Below are 18,599 nucleotides of genomic sequence, written 5' to 3'. Positions count from 1 at the left end.
TTCAAGCAAGTTTAAGGCCAGATTTCTTCTAGGTTTGTTTGGGGGCGTGGATTGTGGGGTGGAATTATCAGTATTTCTAAAATTCAGTTAATTAGTTCTGAGAATAACTTATTTTTCCTGTAGTATGTTAAGACAAACTAGCATGTTCAGATTAAGCTGCTTAAAGAAACGGAGTTTGAGAGGCTTTTTTTTTTTCTCCCCAAAGATGTGAAGTCCACTACTTGGAGCGTCAGACTAGGACATTTATTATTATCAGCCAAGAAGAAAAATGAAGGAGCTTTTTATGACACACTCAAGGTTGTTCGAGCAGAGCAGATTGTACCTCTTTCAGCAGCAAGCTTTGAAAGAGGATCCTATCAGCGAGGATACGAACACATTATCAGGTTTCTGATTTTCATGTCACTATTTTCAAATCCAGAAATCACATAATCAAGTATGCAGCAGTAAGAATTTTCCATTTCCACAATAAATGGTACTGATGTGCATTTTCTGTCACCTCTTTTTTTTTTTTTTTTTTTAATACTCACCCAACTGGAAGCCTTTGATTAATTGGGAATTTATATTTATCCCCTGTGAAAAATATTCACAATAAAACTGTGGGGTATAGTCTTTTAAAATCAGCAAGCAAGTTTATGTAACGTCAGGTAATAAAAATAAAAAATTTAATTCCATGCTTGAAGTAGTACATATAGGCCAGTAACTCCATTAACTTAAGAGCGTTGCTTTTAATCTGTATGGTGGCCTAAAAGCACTCTCTTCTTTTGTCGACAAACAGCAATAAGAATTGAAACCCCATCCCTTTCAGTAGTTTTACTTTTTCTTTTTTAATAAATTTTGAAGTTGGCTGTAGTAGACTAGAAAGTTAGCAGCCTTTTTTTAATGAAAAAAGCTTAATACTTCCTGTGCACTGTAAGCGCATCCTTATGGCAAGATATTGCATGAAACTAGCCAGTTGAAGTATATATTTCTTAATTAATTCTTAATTCTATTCTCTGTTGGTAATTTTTGCAGTCTTATTTTATTTAGGAAATGGAGTTTGAGTATTGAGAAAGAAGTGTTTCAAAATAGTTCAATTGAGCTGTTGATCAGGGCTATTCGGAAGCCTTCAGCCACTGTTTTTCTGTCAGGTATATGCCAATGAGAACTTAGGCGTTTACAAGCTCTCAGCTTTGCAGCTTTACAGTGACAGCTAATAATAATAGTATTTTTAAATAAATGGAATAACTTTATTGTAAAGGAGGTGTTTAAGTAACATAGTATGTTGCCTTAAATGGTATTTGTTGAAAATAACAGACTTTTTGAAGAATTATTGCTAAAAGTAATGGATAGAAATACTCTTTCTAAAGACTGACTTCCTTTCCAAGTGATCTTCGTTGTCTCTGTGTTCAGCAGCTTGGCAAAGGAATAGTGAGAAAATAACTAATCAGTTTACAAATCCTTGATTTTGTGTGTTTGGTTTTGCTGCATTTTTGCTTTTAAAAGAAGTCCTACTACTTGAAATTACTTACGTGGCCAGCTTTTAGAAAGCAAATGGGAAAAGCTTTGTAAAGCTTGCATATATATGAAACAGCAACCAATTTTCAACAACTTTTTGCCTTTATTTTGCTAACACAGGTTACATATGCTGTGTGAGTTGGAACATAGTATTGGACCAATGTTTCAGCAACCAGATGGTGACTACAGTAGAGATTCCTTGAATTGGTGTGCTCGTATTGAAATGACCCAAAACTCTTACAGAGCAAAAGAACCCATTTTAGCACTGAGAAGGGCTTTGCTTAGTCTCAGTAAAAGGTGAGAACATGACTATTTCTTGTCTGTCTATGTTGTATTCTGAGTAATATTCTCTTTTCCCATATGTGTAGTAGAAGAGAGAAGAGAAAACTGTGGAAATTTATGTTGTAGACAAAAGCAGTCCTCTCCAGTATTACATACCTTCAAAATAGAAGGGAAAAGTGGTGTCTTTGGGAAAGATAAGGGAGAAACAGGGGGAAGGAGTATTTGTTTCTAGGCCTAAATGGAAAAAAGGTGAAACAGATGTATTACAAATAATTTTAAATGATCGCAATGTAGTATGTAGCTTATTGAGAAACTTTGTGTTTCAACACATTGTGATATTTACTTCAGATTGTAAAGCAGCATTCATGACTGAAATTTTTCATTTTCTGCAAAAATATCTCTGCAGCCAGGATTACAGTGAGCTTGTTGGTCAGTGTTGGCTCCAGAGTGCTAGAGTTGCAAGAAAAGCTGGTCATCACCAGACTGCCTATAATGCTCTTCTGAATGCTGGGGAATCTACGCTCTCAGAACTTTATATAGAAAGAGCAAAGTGGCTCTGGTCCAAGGTAAAGAATATAAAAATAGAACTTACTTTCTTACATGCAAGAAAATAATCTTTTTAGTTTTCTTCAAGAAAAAAAGGTGCACAATTACTATACATAAAACAAAATATGTCAACTGGGACTATCAACACAATCTGACTGCAGCTGAGCCACAGGAAGTTTTTACCTCCAACTGCTAGTCAGGCCTTTCCTGTTTCCATTGACTTTTCTGGCAGCTATGTATAAAACTGGTGGACTACCTGCCTCTGTCAAAGCAGCCCAGGCAAATTTAAATTATCTTAATAGTAGACCTTTCCTTAATTTGTATCCTTTTAACTAATAGAGGTAGGCAGCAAACATGGGAGCAATTATTGTGGTAAACCTAAAGGGACGACAACAACATTGAGGTAAGGAGGGAATATAAGAAGCATTTGAAGTCCGTGATACTCAGTTACCACAGCCAGAATGGTCTAGAATACACTCAGGGACATAGCTTTGCTTTAATAACAACTGTAAGATGGAAGTTTTAAATTTCTCTTATTTAAAGTATATAAAATGTTTTCCTCTTTCCCTTAGGGTGAGGTTCATCAAGCACTCATTGTTCTCCAGAAGGGGGTTGAGTTATGTTTCCCTGAAAATAAAGCACCATGCAGTAGCAAAAATCAGCTCATCCATGGTCGGGCAATGCTGCTAGTAGGCAGGTTTATGGAAGAAACTGCTAACTTTGAAAGCAATGCAGTTATGAAAAAATACAAGGTAATTTGATATACTAGTGTTAAGGCAGTAGTTTTGAATAATAATAATATATCCCTTAAGTAAGCTATTGATATGCTGCTGATGATGTCAACCAAGGGTAACATCAATGGGATTAAATGGTATATCAATGTGTAGGAGGGAAGTAGTTCTTGAAAAGACTTAACAATCTGAATTAGCTTTAATATAACACGTCAATATAGGAAAGTCTACAGTCCCCAACAGCAGGAGCTAAGAATACCTAATGTAGCTCTTCAGAGTGAAAAAAACAAATTACAAGAGCATGGCTCTTTTCTTATGCATGCACAAATTAGAATTCCTCACTAAAATGTGGGCTACTGTGGATAGACAGTGAGATAACTTGATGACACGTTGCACTACTCTTCAGTGTTACTTTTCTCTCTGGTTGTGACTTACAACTGTGCTTTAAATATGCTTGCAGTCTCTGAAGAACTAGGAAAAGGGGCAACCAGTATGTTTTACTTCAACAGCACAGCACTACACTGCTTTGTCTTGCTATGCCAGAGGAATACTGTCTTGGCATTGATTAATATTGCCTGCTAAACCAGTAGTAGATGCAGATCTTTATGCGTCCTTAAAAGTAGTATGTCTCCTATCTAAGTTTTGGTATTTGATACTGTTAATACTTACCGCTGTCTTCCTAATTAAAATATTTCTGTAACAGTCACTTAGAGAAAAATCTAACGGATGCATCAAATCAAATGAAGGTTGAAATAATGGAAACTAATGAAATTCCTGTGGATTATATTAAAATACTAATGATTAGAATTCTCTGCTGTCTAAATATTGGCACCGGAAACAAGCCAGTGTTAGAGAATGGATGTGCCACTTGCTAAGTGAAAAACACAGAATCATAGAATCATTTAGGTTGGAAAAGACCTCTAAGATCATCAAGTCCAACCATTAACATCCTGCTGTTTCACTTTTCAACAAAACAAAAGAAACACAGTAATAAGTTTATCAGGTTCAAGAACTTGATTATAATATTTTTAATGAAACCATAATCTTTCCTAGTTGGGGAATCCTATATTATCCTGTCTTGAATTATCTTGCTGTTTTCAATTCCAAAAGGTATTTTAAGAACAGACTTTTAGTGTGTACAGGCATTTATCCTGGGGCAAAATTACAATTTTTGGAGTTACAAAGTTACAGTTAATACTTTTTTTGCGCATATTGCACAAAGGTAACTAATACAAGATTCTTGTTTCTTGAGAATCTTTTTTATTATTGTTTTATTTATTTTAAATATAGCATCCTCTCAAAAGTAATTATCTCTTTTTGATTTTGTTGCAGGATGTTACGATTTTCTTGCCAGAATGGGAAGATGGACATTTTTATCTTGCTAAATACTATGATAAATTAATGCCAATGGTAACTGACAACAAGATGGAAAAACAAGGAGATCTGATTAGATACATAGTTCATCATTTTGGGAGGTTAGACTCTAGGGGAACTTTGCTTAGTTTCTATAGAAGGATGACTATTATGCTGAAAAATCATTTTATAGGAATATATTGTCTTTTGAACAATTCAGACTGACTCAAATTTTATGCAGTATTGTGAAATAAAATACTGCATGCTTCCTTTTTGTTTTCATACCTAATTAATTTTATTTCTGCCCTCTGACTAATCAATTGTCTGTCTTGTGTAAGACAGTTAATTATTTCATCTGCAGTTTTGATTAATAAAAACAAAACCTTTGCATATTAGTAAGCTTTAGTTGTTGCAGATGCATTAAAATGCTGAACATAAATTTCTAAAGTCCAAAATGGAATGTAAGACAATTAAGGATGTAACATTTGTAATGCTTCTAATAAGTATCATTAACATGCTGTGATTTAAATATGTAATCACAGATCTCTACAATATGGAAACCAATTCATCTATCAGTCAATGCCAAGAATGCTATCTTTATGGCTGGACTTTGGAGCGAAAGCATATGAATGTGATAAAGGTAGAACACAGTACATACTTCTTATGTCATACTTTTGAATATATGATCGAAAGAGCAGTGAAGTATATTTACAGTTCTTTGTTTAGACTTAACTGCCTGAGATTATATGGAAACAAGAAAGTACTATTATTCTTTTAAATTACAGGATGTTAATGTGCAGGGGAGTATTAATTATTTTCATTAAACCCTCCAGAACTTCTTTTTAAATATGCAGTGAGGTAGCATTGTTCCTTGGGTAACTGAAGTCAATAAACTGATTTAGGGAGCATCCTTGCATGTCACCTGTCACCTTTTCTAAGTTGCATCATGAGTAATGAGTAGTGGTTTTGTATCTGCTTGCTACAGTAAAGTGTTAGGCTTTGGAGCTTTTTTGCAGTTTGTCTTGGTTCAAGTTGTTGAAGGAATTTTACTGAAATTTAAATGGGGGGGAGGGGGGAATCCTGTAGGCAGCATCAAGGCGTATGAAACTACTACCATAGATGCATTTTGGGTGGGAGATTTTTGTACAAATGAAAATTGTAAACATTGCCTGTGGGTCTGGAGTGAAGCAGACAGTTGTGGCTCCTTGATCTTGACCTACACTTAGGTCAACTGAATTTGGCTGCAGGCACATCAGATGCTGCTGTCTGTGTTGTTGATGTGCTACTCATGCTGGGCCCTCAGGGGCAGGGGTGGAGACAGTAGCAGATGTGCTAATTTCACCCCTTGTAAAGACTTTCTTCATTTGTTCTCCACTGAAGAACACTGGCATCCTTCTACTGGGGAAATACAGGGAGTGTTTTTGTTTTGTTCTGTGCCACTGCATCACTTCAGAGGAGTAAGAGATGTTTTATTTTAAGAGTGTAAGGAGAGCTTTTCTGACATTGTCTGTTCTATGTTCCTGTTGTCTGTCCTTGTTTATTTCCTGCTATTCTGGTTAGTTAAATAGCATATGTATTAAGTCATTGTACGCTACGTTAAAAAGAATGTTACACTAGGAGCTTTTCCTTCTTGAGTTTTTTTGGCTTATGAAAATTACCAACAAAATATGTTTCTGTAGGCTTGATTTAAATGACTTCACATTTCTGATTGGAAAAAAAGGAACATAATCTTGTCCTCTTGTGTTTTTCAGCTAGTCGTTCAGAACGTGTTCAAATGAAAAACGATTTGGCTAAAATAAATAAGGTGATTACAGAGCACACAAATCACCTGGCACCTTACCAGTTTCTGACAGCTTTTTCTCAGCTAATCTCCCGAATCTGCCATTCTCATGATGAAGTCTTTGCAGTTCTGATGGTGATTGTTGCTAAAGTGTTTTTAGCCTATCCACAGCAAGCAATGTGGATGATGACTGCTGTGTCCAAGGTACCTTGATAAGTATAGCTACACCTTTATTAGGTTTGTCAAACTTTTTTCATCAGAAAGAAATGAGAATATAAACCTATTTTACTTGAAGATGTTAAGAAGGAATTGAGAGTTTCAGTGGCTGTGATACCCTGTTCCACAACACTGTATCCATGCTGTCACTGCAAAAGATTTTATTGCAGTCTGAAGTTCAGATGCCACAGTTTAAATGTTCCAAATTAGAACGCTAACATGCATCCTGACTTGTATGATGTATTAGGAAGGGAAATTTGAATAACAAGTAGCTGATGAATTGGGTAGTTATGGACAACAGATTTTGTTGGTTTTAGTAATTGTAATAGTAATTCCAGTTTTATAATCAAATAATCAACTCTGTGCCTTGATTAAAATGAGATAGATATACCACTTAGTCCTAATACTTACCCAGTATTAAGGTCATTCCAAAGCAAATTGGAAAGCATGGTGCATGCTATTTCTTTAAGGCTGGTGAAATAACATTCAGGATACGCTGGCATATTCTTGAATATTGGCCTTAGTGTTGTGGGACTCCCAATAATGTTTTCAGAAAGCAATAACCCACAGAGCCGCCAACCGTACCACTTTAGCACTTGTTCAGGTACCAAATTTCAGTTGGAGGGCATCCTTCTCCAGGTATTAAATATGACAAGCAATAAACAGGGAAAAGAATATATTAATTACTGGGGTGGTCGTGGTGGAGGTGTTAGGATTCTTTAATTGATTTGACTGTTGTTTAATAAATTTTAACTTTCCTCTTTTTTCAGTCCTCTTATCCTATGCGTGTCAATAGATGTAAGGAAATTCTAAACAAAGCTATTCACATGAAGGAATCTTTAGGAAAATTTATTGGAGATGCAACACGCCTTACGGATAAGCTATTAGAACTATGCAACAAACCGGTACTTACAAAAATAAACAAATTAATGCATGTAATAGGATTATTCAAAAATGTTATACAAAAGCTTCTTCTCATAGCTTTCATTAGCCAATTCATTACATTACTACAATTTAACAGAAACTACACTTACTTGTAAAAGATTTTATTTTTTTACTTAATAAAAATATTTTTTAAAGCAGAAAATAGCTCTAAATTGAGCACATTGTAAAATATATCACTACATAATGGTACATTTCATAGTGCATGGGCTTTACATTGTTTTGTGCTTTGGTGTGTGATTCTTGCCAAGTAACTTTCACAGAGTTTTACTATAAAAATAGGCTGTTTGTGTTTTCATGAACAAATGAACTTGATAATAAAGGTAAAACGAAATAAATTCTTTCATTATTCTGTATTTACATTCAGAGTGAAAGATACATGTGCCGTAAAGGCCAGATATATTTACTTTTGACCACTCCCATTTAATTTGAAATGTAATTTCCCATTTTTCTTATTAGCATAAGCATTTATTATTCTATTCATTAGTTAACGTACAATAGCAGTAATATTTTAAGTGTTTATTGTTAACTTTTGAACTTTTTTTTCCAAGGTTGATGGAAACAGTTCAACATTAAGCATGAATATTCATTTCAAAACACTTAAGAGATTAGTAGAAGAGTGCACATTTAGTGAAATTCTCATTCCCTTACAATCTGTAATGATACCAACTCTTCCTTCAATTCCTGGTACACATGCTAACCATGACCCTTTTCCTGGATGCTGGGCCTACATTGCAGGCTTTGATGATACGGTAAGCCTCTAGCTGGCACCTCATTTTAAACTTCATGTTAAACAAATGCAGCTGCAAATATATCTTAGTTCTCTAGAAATGGAGGAGTGGGTAGGAAACTTCATAATTACTGTCGTGGAAACTGAGTGGCTTCTGTCATAACAACCTGAGATAGATATGGCCTCTTGGTACTTAAATAAAGTTTTGGCCTGAGGTTAATATGCTGTGGCACCGTGGAAGTGCTAACGTGATTGGTTGCAGTGGTTTATTACAGTTAGACACTTTATTTTGTATGATCTGATACAGGTGTTAATAAAGAATTTAATTTTTTCCTTAGGTGGAAATTCTTGCCTCACTTCAAAAGCCAAAAAAGATCACCTTGAAAGGTTCAGATGGGAAATCTTACATTATGATGTGTAAGCCAAAAGATGATCTAAGAAAAGACTGTCGGCTCATGGAATTCAACTCGCTTATTAATAAGGTTTGATGAGTTATACAATCAGATGCATATACTTATTGACCAGAACAAAATGCTGAACTATCTAACGAAAAAAACCAGCTTGCCTTGAGATAAAGCTTTACTGGAAGATAAGTAAACTTTTGCAAAATATCTTATTTCAGCAGAAATCAATAGCAATCGAGAATGTATAACTTCTAACAGACTTATGAAAAAAATACTAAAATGTAACACTTTGCCAAAACAATTGCTTATTCCAGCAAAAATATACAGGAAAGGTTATTTACGGTAAATAAATAACTGCCAACTTTCTGTTGTCATGCCTCATATTTCTTATTCAGGATTTTCTAATATTTTTTTTATGAGAAATAGGTAAGTTCATCTTTTCATAGTAAAAGGGTTGCCATACTTCCTCTTTTAGTTATGTTTTGCTTCTCGGCAATATGTTTAAGATTAAGATACTGTGTTTTCCATGAGGTTAAAGCAAATAATAGCATCTCTGAAACACTAAAACATTTACTTCAAATACTGCTTTTAAGGGATTTGAGTCATGTGCAAGTTATGCAGTTTGACTATTTTATTGTAAAATTCTCTTTTTTTTTTAATTTACTTCAGAGAACAGAGGATCATTTTGCTTGTGTTTGACCTACTGCAGACAGTGAAGCTTAGAATTTTAAATTCTAGATCGTGTGATTGGAAAACACATATAGACAAAATAGTTAATGTTATTGATATATTTTGATCCTATCTATGTTATCTGTTAATCTCATTTTTCTTTTGTGAATAGTGCTTAAGAAAAGATGCAGAGTCACGTAGGCGAGAACTCCATATTCGAACCTACGCAGTTATTCCATTAAATGATGAATGTGGTATAATTGAATGGGTGAACAATACTGCTGGCTTAAGAAATATCCTGATAAAACTTTATAAGGAGAAAGGTAAAGAAATATATTAGACTATAGTGATATTATATTATATTCTTTTAAAGGGCTTGTATCTTAATTAGTAAATGAGACAAACAGCAAGGATCAGACCAAATTCTAGGAAGATGGAGTCGCGTGTATTTTTAACTATCTGCAATATATTATTGTTTGTATGTGTGGCACACTTTTACTCTTAAATGGAAGAGAATTGGTGCTTGCAATAAACAAGTTCCTTACAAGAACTGATAACACAATCATCTTAATACATTATTTTATACAATAATTTCAGCAGCAGTGCCATCAGCATGGGAATGTATATGCAGCACTGAATAATAGAAAAGACTGGACTTTTTTTTTAGATTTGATCTGTTGTTTTTAATTACTGTTACAATTGTGTGAGATAATTAAGATCGTTTATAATTGAATCAAGGTTGAGGGTACTGCAACTTGCCAAGGAAAAGATGAGATTTCTTTTTAATTTCTTGTTTAACAAAGCAACTTTCTGGTCAGTGCAATAAAATTTGGGGGGAAAATTTCACACATTATCTGTGTGTATGCAGATCTTGGGAGTTTGGAACTCCAGACGTCTCAGCTGAATATAATGAATGGCTTTGTGAGGCTGGTGGGGGTGTTTTTTGTGTATATGTGTTCCCCCCACTCCATCCCATGGTGATTGGTAAAACTGGAGGCTTGTTTGCCAGGTCTTCTCTTTCAGGTAACATTATGATTTTTTAATTTTCTTTCCAGTACTCCACCACTAACATGTTCAATGGGTTATTTTCCATTTTTTCATTTATTTCAACTTCATGGAGATGTTTATCTTCTCTAAAATACCATATTGTAATAGTACATATAAGGCTTTATTTTAGGGGATTTCTTTTGCCTAATTGAGGAGGTCTATTACAGGTATCTATATGACTGGAAAAGAATTGCGTCAGCATATGCTTCCAAAGTCAGCACCTTTGTCTGAAAAGCTGAAAATGTTCAAAGAAGTCCTTCTACCTCGTCATCCTCCTCTCTTTCATGAATGGTTTCTTAGAACATTTCCTGATCCTACTTCATGGTGAGTGACTGGGATTGGGCTAGCTCAGGAATACCTACTTTGTGTACTTTGCTGAATATTAATGATACTACTGGCTAAAGGCAGATAACCCAAGGAAGTGACTTAGACATACCTGATTCTTATTTCTGCAGGTACAATAGTAGGTCAGCCTATTGTCGTTCTGTTGCAGTTATGTCAATGGTGGGTTACATACTTGGTCTAGGAGACCGTCATGGTGAAAACATCCTGTTTGATTCTTTGACTGGTGAATGTGTGCATGTGGATTTCAACTGCCTTTTCAATAAGGTGAGAAATGCCACTTGCTGAACTTGCTTTTTATTTTACATGCATGTAAGTTATTAATTTCTATTGTCTTGGGTTTTTTCCACTGTTTTTTACTATAACACATCTGTTGTGTTCTCTCTCTCTCTTTTCTTTCTTATTTATACCATACAAACAGTCTGGGATGTGTAAAGAGTATGTGATCGTTCTGCATACTGTATTAATGAAGGCCAGCTCTTTGATTTAGCCAGTATCAGATGAGCTGATGTGGATACACTTAAACAACCCAAATTTTAGAGTGTTTGTCTTTTTTGACTCTCCTCTCTCCACTACCACCATCCAAACAAAGCTGTAGTTACTACATTCAGAGTTCTGCTGCTGTGAAGAGTTTCTTTGTTTTTCTCACACAAATTCAGCACAAAAATTCCAATGATTCTGTAAAAATAAACAGCAGAAATTGTGGCCAGAGTGGGATTTGGAGTTTTGGTGTTTCTGCTGAAAGATGCTTTTTGTGTGGGACGTGTGCCCTTTTTAATTCAGATAAGTGAGGTAGAGATGTTGTTCGTTTATTTTCTCCTGCTTTCTTTTTAGTAAGCCTAAATTGTCCTACATAACCCATAATTAAAAGGAATTGGTTTTAAGCTAACTTGAATATTATAAAAGAAAAGGTAGCATTTTGCATGAGACTGCAGAGCAGTAATATGTATTTGGAACAAAATTTCATACCCTCTACTGGTATATTAAAACAGGGAAAAAGAGGTTCATTTGGACATAGGTATCTTTTATTCACTGTAATTTCCCTTTAACAGCTGAGAAGCACTGCGATCTGAGCAAACATCTCTTGTCAGCTAGGAAACTGCCACTGATAAAGATTGGGGGAAAAAAAACTAAAAACAATGCAAATGTTACCCTTTATTTTAATAATGCTTAAAACACTTAGGACATACCCTTTTTTATCAATGTAAAGGGAGAAACTTTTGAAGTTCCGGAAATCGTTCCTTTTCGTCTCACTCACAACATGGTTAATGGAATGGGTCCAATGGGAACAGAAGGTCTCTTCCGAAGAGCTTGTGAAGTCACAATGAGGCTTATGCGTGATCAAAGGGAGCCTCTAATGAGGTATGGCAACTGGTTTTGCTACAAACTCTGAAAAAGCTGTCTGTAGTCTGAACATCTGAAACAGTAACTGCTGGTGAATATGCCAGTTCCAGCATATGCCTATCATGCAGCTCAGTCTTACTGTGACATGCAGTTAAATATAAAACACTGTAAACATCCAGCGCTAACTTTAGACCCCGTCAGTGGTTTTGTTTTGAAAATTGAATGTATTATATGTATCTTACCCTTTTTTTATTTTTAATTTTAGTGTCTTAAAGACTTTTCTCCATGATCCTCTTGTGGAATGGAGTAAACCTGTTAAAGGGAATACAAAAGCACAGGTGAACGAAACTGGAGAAGTTGTCAATGAAAAGGTTAGTTTAAAACAAGCATAGCTTAAGGTATTTAAATGTCCAATGTCCATTATGGTTGCAAGTTAATGTATTTTCTAACTGAAACCTTAAGTCTCTTGTTTTTTCTTTCATTTAAGAATTCCTCTGGTTGTTTCGTCTTGATTATCTCTGTGTTCATAATTTTTATCCATAAAGAGACTATTTTTATTGATAGAAAATGTAATTTATCTACTAAAGAACCAAACAAAATAGAGCCTCTAATTCTCTTCTTAGTGTTACTAAATCAAGGACAACGTTGACAGAAGCAGTAGGATAGGTGAGGCTCTTGCTACCCCTCAATCTGACTGTTACACAGTCCTCCACATTTACAGTGATGGTAACATCTGGAGTCCTTTCCATGCGTATTTTTGTGATTTTCATGAGAGGATGTTTGTTACTGAATAAATATGTATCTTGTTACATGTCAAGGAATAATTGGTTAAAATTGGGATTTCATATGTACCATTTCTTTTGTAGCTGCTGATTAATACTATATTGTTCATCCAAAATACAGCTTACACAACCTGTAATATGTATTCTGTTTCCCATTTGCAAAAGTTCTGATTTTTCTTGTTTTGCTTTAAAAGGAATATTTAGTGAAAATAAATACGTGTAACAGCAGATAAAACTTAGGCAGCGCTGATAAACATGGCAACTAAGATAAGGACAAACTACAGTACTGAAGCTATGTTACAACAAAGAACTTAAGTGAGCTATTTGAGCACAGAAAATCTCCTGTAATCAAACAATTACTAAACAGGCTGTGTCTGCATAACCTTTCTTTTAGTTGTAGGACCACCTACATAGTTGTATATGTTAACTGTTTTTTTTCTGGATAGGTGCCAATGTTATGCTTGAGCTTTAGAAAATGTGCAACTATAATTGGTATGAGCTAGCTACTCCAGTGGGCCTCAGAACAGCTCATTTTGAGTTGCTCAGCATAACCTGTTACTAGACTTCTTCATATTCAGTTGCTCATCCTTTTGGCCTAAATTTTCCAGACTAGGTAACTTCTTTAATTTTATCCAGAATTCCAAGAAAAAGGCTGGGAAAATTTTGCATTTATTTGAAAGTAATTGCATGTAATAAAGCATTCTAACATTTTCAGATACATACGCATAGCTTTTTCAGTTTTCACTGGTAAATTTTATCTGTAAAAATGTAAGGCAGAAGTTATAAATTGACCAATACTCTCTCCATTTTAAAGAATGATTTTTAAAAGTGGGTATCCTTTATTTTCAAAGTAACTGGTGTAGACATCTGAGGTTTGTATTAAATTAGCATACAGATTTCAAACACATCCTAATAAATCCTTTTTTAGTTTGAAGTAGAAGTTCATGGATAGTAGCAATATTATTTTTTTTCTTTTTTTTTTTTCCTTTTTCTTTGTTTCCAGGCCAAAACCCACGTCCTTGATATAGAACAACGACTGCAAGGTGTCATTAAGACTAGAAACAGAATAAAAGGATTACCCTTATCTATTGAAGGACATGTTCATTACCTTATTCAAGAAGCAAGTGATGACAACCTGCTCTGCCAGATGTATATGGGCTGGGCTCCATATATGTGAAATTGTTCACTTTGGAACAACACCATTCACAAGTGATGTAGCTGTAATATTCTTGAGAAGGTATTAACCAAAGATAACTGGTTACTTCTGTTGATTTCTGATTGTAAGCAGCAGAACAGTGTTATGTTCAATCAAAATCTATGTAAAATATACCAAAACGCAAGTATGTTACGAATATACTTGCAGATGTGTAAGGTGTTATGACTTAGGTTTTGTATACATATAGAAGGCAGTACATAGAAACTGCTTAAAAATTAGACTGCGCAAGACTCTGCAAGTTTCTTACTCTGACTATATGAAAAATTTTCACAGTGTTGACAGAATGCACTCTAACTACTGTATATATTTGTAAAGATTTTTCTCATTCAGCTTGTAGATTAGAAAATCTGACATTAAAGTTTTATACTGATATGATGTACAGTGGTTCTTTCAACTTTTTCTACTCATAGTTCAGAAGGGCTTTCTAAAAATAATTAGTGTTTCTTTTCAGCAGTAGACCTTGAATTTTGATTTCCTTTGACTTTCTTCCATATGGCCTGGCTATGTGTAGAAGAGCATGTGGGATCTTAAATCTTACTATGAAGAAACTGGTAAAGTGTTACAATGTTCTGAAACTTGTTTCCTTAGCCCTTGCCAGCTGTGCCAAGAAACCCTCCTGAAACAAATGACACAAAGCTGCAAGTTAGAGGACCCCGGCAGTATAGCCGTAACACCAGTGCAGCAGGCAGGGTATAGTACCTGTGACTTTAATATACATTCAGGCTCCTAAGACTTATGGACAGGCCCTCTCTTCCTTCCCTTGTAAAAAATGTGGCCATAGTGAGTGTTTTTCAGACTCCATTTCAGAAAAGCTGTTTTAACATGGACAGGAGTAGACTAGCTAAATATGTTCAGAATGGCGTATGCAAGTAATGCTTGCTTCTCTAGGCATCCAAACTATATAGGGAAGTGAGGGGGTGGAGAAGGAAAAATTATACTCCTGTACCCTACGATAGGATATCATTACAACTTTTATACAGTATTTTTGTTTCTGCTCTTCTGAGAGACAAACAATGCCATTGCAGCGATGCTGTGTCGTGAGATTCAAGTTTTAGTTCAGCTAACTCCAGACGCTTTGGAGAGTAAACTTAAATAATGGGTTTACGACTGGTTATAGTGGTTTTGTTTCTCTGTGGAACTGGGGGGTAGTCTTCTGTAAGCCTTGTGCCTGTCTCATAAAGCTTTTTCCAAGTAAGGTCTTCGGGCCCTACTCTGATCTTTTCTGTGGTGGTGGTGTGTGGGAGTGCTTCACCGGCTTTTCCCTTGTACCACAGCGCGCAGCGACCCTCGCAGGGAACGACTGCACCAGGTACCGCTAAGGGAGTTACTGCTTCCCGTCACTGCCCTCCTGAGGGCACGGAGGCGCGCGGGGGGCGGGGCTGGCCGGGGCCGGGGCCGGGGCCGCGGGACGCTGCTTCCCGCCTTCAGTCCCAGCGGCGGGTGGAGCTCGCCCAGCCGCCGGATGGGGGAGGAAGCGGGCGGGACGACGGTGATGCCTGAGGGCGGTGGCGCCGCTGGAGGGAGGGAGCCAGCCCCCGCCCCGCCCCGCGCCCGCAGCGCCGCTCTGTCCGCCGCTCTCTATGGTCGGCGCGGAGCGCTCTGGGCGGCGCTCTGTGGCGCGGGCGGCCTGGCTGTCAGTACGGCGCGCCGGAAGGAAGGCGGAGCGCGGCCCGGGGTTGTTTGGGTCCGGCGGGGCTGTGAGGGCGGCGGGTAGCGGTGGCCATGGGGGTCCCCAAGTTCTACCGGTGGATCTCGGAGCGGTACCCCTGCCTCAGCCAGGTGCTGAAGGAGCATCAGGTGAGCTGGGAGCGGAGCGCCGCTGCCCGCCGGGGGCCCGTCCCCGCTCCGCGCCGGGGCGGAGGAGAGGGATCCTGACCGGCCCCTCGGCGGGGCGAGGGAGGGGGCCTGGTCCCCGGCCGGGCTGGCGGGGCCGAGCCGGAGCCGAGAGGCCGGCTCGCCGAGAGACGGGTCGGCGCGGGGCGGGCGGCGGCGCCTGCGGCCGCGCCTGGGCGAGCCCCGCAGCTCCAAGTGGCCGAAAGTCGCGGGCCGGCGGCGTGCGGTCGCTGGGAAACGGGCGAGGCTTTCGGAGCCCCCTGAGAGGAGAGCCTGAACAGCCGACCGGAGGTCGTCGCTGGCGTACGGCGGTGCCGGGAGCCTGCAGCTGGGGGTCAGCGGCGCAGGTGTTTGTCCTGCTCGTTACGTGCGAGGAATGTCTTCAGAGGCACCCGAACCGCAGCCACGCTGTTCTGGAGGAGGTGCCCAGCCCGGAGCGTTTCCCCGCAGCGTGGCGGTGTCCGGCTCCCTACGGCCGGGTTTTTGTTTCCTTTTTCTCTTTTTTCTTTTCTCCTTTCGCTTTTGTTTCCCCGGCGGCCGCCCTCCTCCCCAGCCCGCCCGGAACTCCACTGTGCTTCCTCGGCACCTGGCGGCCCTTCACCCCCCTCGCGTAGCAGAAGGTCGGAGTTTCCTCGTTATTGGCCCAGGAAAGTTACTGTTGCTGACGACGAATGGCACAGTAATGACAAGGGACAGGTTTTACAGCTCTGCTGCGTTTCCTTGTTGTCACACGCGTCAGATGGTTTGTGTTATTTGCAAAACCGAGAAGTATGTTGAAGTCTGGAAAAGGAAAGCCGCAAATAATACTTTTAACAGTCAGGTAAAAAAGTCTTGTTTTCAGGGAAATCACGTTTGGTACCTGTTCAGACGCAAGCTCTTAACTTTTCATTATCACTTTCTACTGGCGTTATGGATATAGTTTTATGATCTGAATAAGGATGTTCTGAGATTAGTTGGGTGAGGACTGAAGGCAAGTTTGAGTGAATACATTTTTCCTAAACAGCATTTTAAAAGATTAAATAGCTGTTCTATCAATGTATCTAAGATGCCCCGCTCAAGTGGATGTTTGGCTTTTCTAGTTTCAAAGCAGTTTTCAAAGGTTAGGTGTTTGCTTATGATTTGTTGGATTTCACTACGCTGTCTTACATTGTCTGTGTAGCAAGCAGCAGCAGTGTATGCTGGCTTTTCAGCTGTTTTGTTAAAAGCCTGGGCTGCTCACGGAAATTGGTGGCAGCTTTAAACTTCTGCTGAAGAACTGTGGCAAGCTGAGGAGTCAGCATGTGTCTGCTGTAACCAGGGGGATAGCAGTGGGGGGGGTGGTACCCATGATGCTTTCTGAAAGAGACTGTTAGAGCTCTTAAGATAAACAGAAAGCACAACTCAACCTTAAGTATGCTAATGTCATTTTCTAGTTAGTCTGTCTAAAGACTAGATGATGTTGTTAGTTTATATGGAATATTTACTCTGTGTAAAAGAGAAAAGAAAATGTCTAGATTATTTTCTGTGGTATTAAGCTTCAACAGTAGCCATGTATCCCCATTCTTCCTTTTCTCTGCCAGGCCACTTGAATATACACACTGACACAGACTAGCATCTAGATTAGTTTTTCGTTTGGTATTACAGAAAAAACTACCCAGAATAAAAGGCAATTCCTATGTAAAACACATCATTATTTTTAAATAATATAATATCTGTGCTTCTTAAAAGGTCATCTGTTTTCCATATATATGTTGCTTCCATAAAAAAGCTTTAGTTTTCATCTCTTTAGAATGCTGCCTGTGCGGTACCCCACTCTCTTCGTATCTGAAAGTGGTGCCTGCGTGGCTGATGTTTGAGCATGTTGAGAGCAGTTTGGTTACTGAATTTAACTGTACTGAAGATCATTGTGCACAACAGAAGACTAGTTGTCACGGGTGATGGGAGATCCTTCCCGATCCTGCCTCTTGTTTCTTCTCTTCATCATTCCTCCTTCTAAAACAGTTATGTTTCTCTTGCATTTGGGCGATAAATACAAGTCCTTTCAAAATTATGTAAAGATAAGTCAGCAGCAATACTACAGAAAATCAAGAAAAGTTAGCAGTGCCTTTTTCCAGTTGTAACGACAGGAGGATTTTTATGAGCAGTCAGATTGGTGGATTAAAGAATAGATTTGTTTATTTCAAATTGCTCATGTGTATCTTTGGTGTTTTTTGTTACCATAAAGGTAGATAATGGTCCCTTTCCTTCATACCTTCAACGGTGTATGTGCTGTATATGTTGCTTGTGTACATTCGGCAGAGGGGTTTTTCCTTTAAAAGGGAGGTAGACTACTACAGATCAGGTTCTTAGAACAGAGAACTAGACAGAAAAAAAACATGTTTGGAAATCATTGGAAAGAAATTGATGTTATCATTGATAATTCTGCTGCTTTTGCTGGTAATTGCCATGCTCTAGAATCACAGGTGGCTCTTAGCATAGCTAAAGAGGCAGCATGCAGTGGTCATGGTAGGAGTTGGTTAACAGGGGGAGAGCCTTAAAGCTTCTTAAGCTAACTTTGCTTTTGAAATACTGTTGGAAACTGCATACTCAGTTTTGTAGGTTTTGTTTATAGTGCGTCTATGCAAGATTGAATCAGTGAAATGTGTGGGGTTAGGAAAAAAAAAATTATCTCTTCTTGAGAAGTGTGATTAAGTGTGACTTTTATTTGCTTTTTCCTTATACAATGTAGAAGATTGGCCGAGCACAGGGAACAGAAGTCCTGAGGTACCAGAAACAGTCAGGATAGGATAGGAATCTGTTCAGCTGACTTTCTTCACTGGGAAATCATAATAATGGATTGTAAGTGCCGACAAACCCGTAACCAGTCAAGATACTCCTAACCCATTGGTGTGCAGTAGGTTCCAGGAAGG

At 38.0% G+C, this 18,599-nt stretch overlaps 2 protein-coding genes across 10 annotated transcripts in view; both read left to right on the top strand.

Moving 5' to 3' along the window:
* Positions 1–14,221, top strand: part of ATR (ATR serine/threonine kinase) — a 43,096-nt gene extending 28,875 nt beyond the window's left edge. The window contains exons 33-48 of the mRNA XM_010568425.1: positions 206–383; positions 1,615–1,791; positions 2,183–2,342; positions 2,895–3,074; positions 4,386–4,528; positions 4,949–5,046; positions 6,158–6,390; positions 7,173–7,307; positions 7,896–8,096; positions 8,413–8,556; positions 9,320–9,470; positions 10,362–10,518; positions 10,650–10,803; positions 11,747–11,898; positions 12,146–12,251; positions 13,666–14,221. Of these exons, the coding sequence (XP_010566727.1) occupies positions 206–383; positions 1,615–1,791; positions 2,183–2,342; positions 2,895–3,074; positions 4,386–4,528; positions 4,949–5,046; positions 6,158–6,390; positions 7,173–7,307; positions 7,896–8,096; positions 8,413–8,556; positions 9,320–9,470; positions 10,362–10,518; positions 10,650–10,803; positions 11,747–11,898; positions 12,146–12,251; positions 13,666–13,839 (2,543 nt within the window). The 3' untranslated portion in view covers positions 13,840–14,221. The remainder of the gene's footprint in view (positions 1–205; positions 384–1,614; positions 1,792–2,182; positions 2,343–2,894; positions 3,075–4,385; positions 4,529–4,948; positions 5,047–6,157; positions 6,391–7,172; positions 7,308–7,895; positions 8,097–8,412; positions 8,557–9,319; positions 9,471–10,361; positions 10,519–10,649; positions 10,804–11,746; positions 11,899–12,145; positions 12,252–13,665) is intronic.
* A 1,297-nt stretch (positions 14,222–15,518) lies between these two features.
* XRN1 (5'-3' exoribonuclease 1) overlaps positions 15,519–18,599 on the top strand; it is a 40,997-nt gene continuing 37,916 nt past the window's right edge. For 8 of the 9 annotated variants that reach the window (XM_010568349.1, XM_010568342.1, XM_010568341.1 and 5 more), the window contains exon 1: positions 15,520–15,675. In XM_010568349.1, the coding sequence (XP_010566651.1) occupies positions 15,601–15,675 (75 nt within the window). In that variant the 5' untranslated portion in view covers positions 15,520–15,600. Of the gene's footprint in view, positions 15,676–18,599 lie in introns of all 9 variants that reach the window. The other variant, XM_010568348.1, reaches the window with a different exon arrangement.

Source organism: Haliaeetus leucocephalus, unplaced genomic scaffold (assembly GCF_000737465.1).
Source record: "Haliaeetus leucocephalus isolate CR32 unplaced genomic scaffold, Haliaeetus_leucocephalus-4.0 Scaffold240, whole genome shotgun sequence".
Taxonomy (NCBI): Eukaryota; Metazoa; Chordata; class Aves; order Accipitriformes; family Accipitridae; genus Haliaeetus; species Haliaeetus leucocephalus.
Note: the sequence above shows the minus strand (reverse complement) of the source record. Positions and strands in the feature narration are given on the sequence as shown.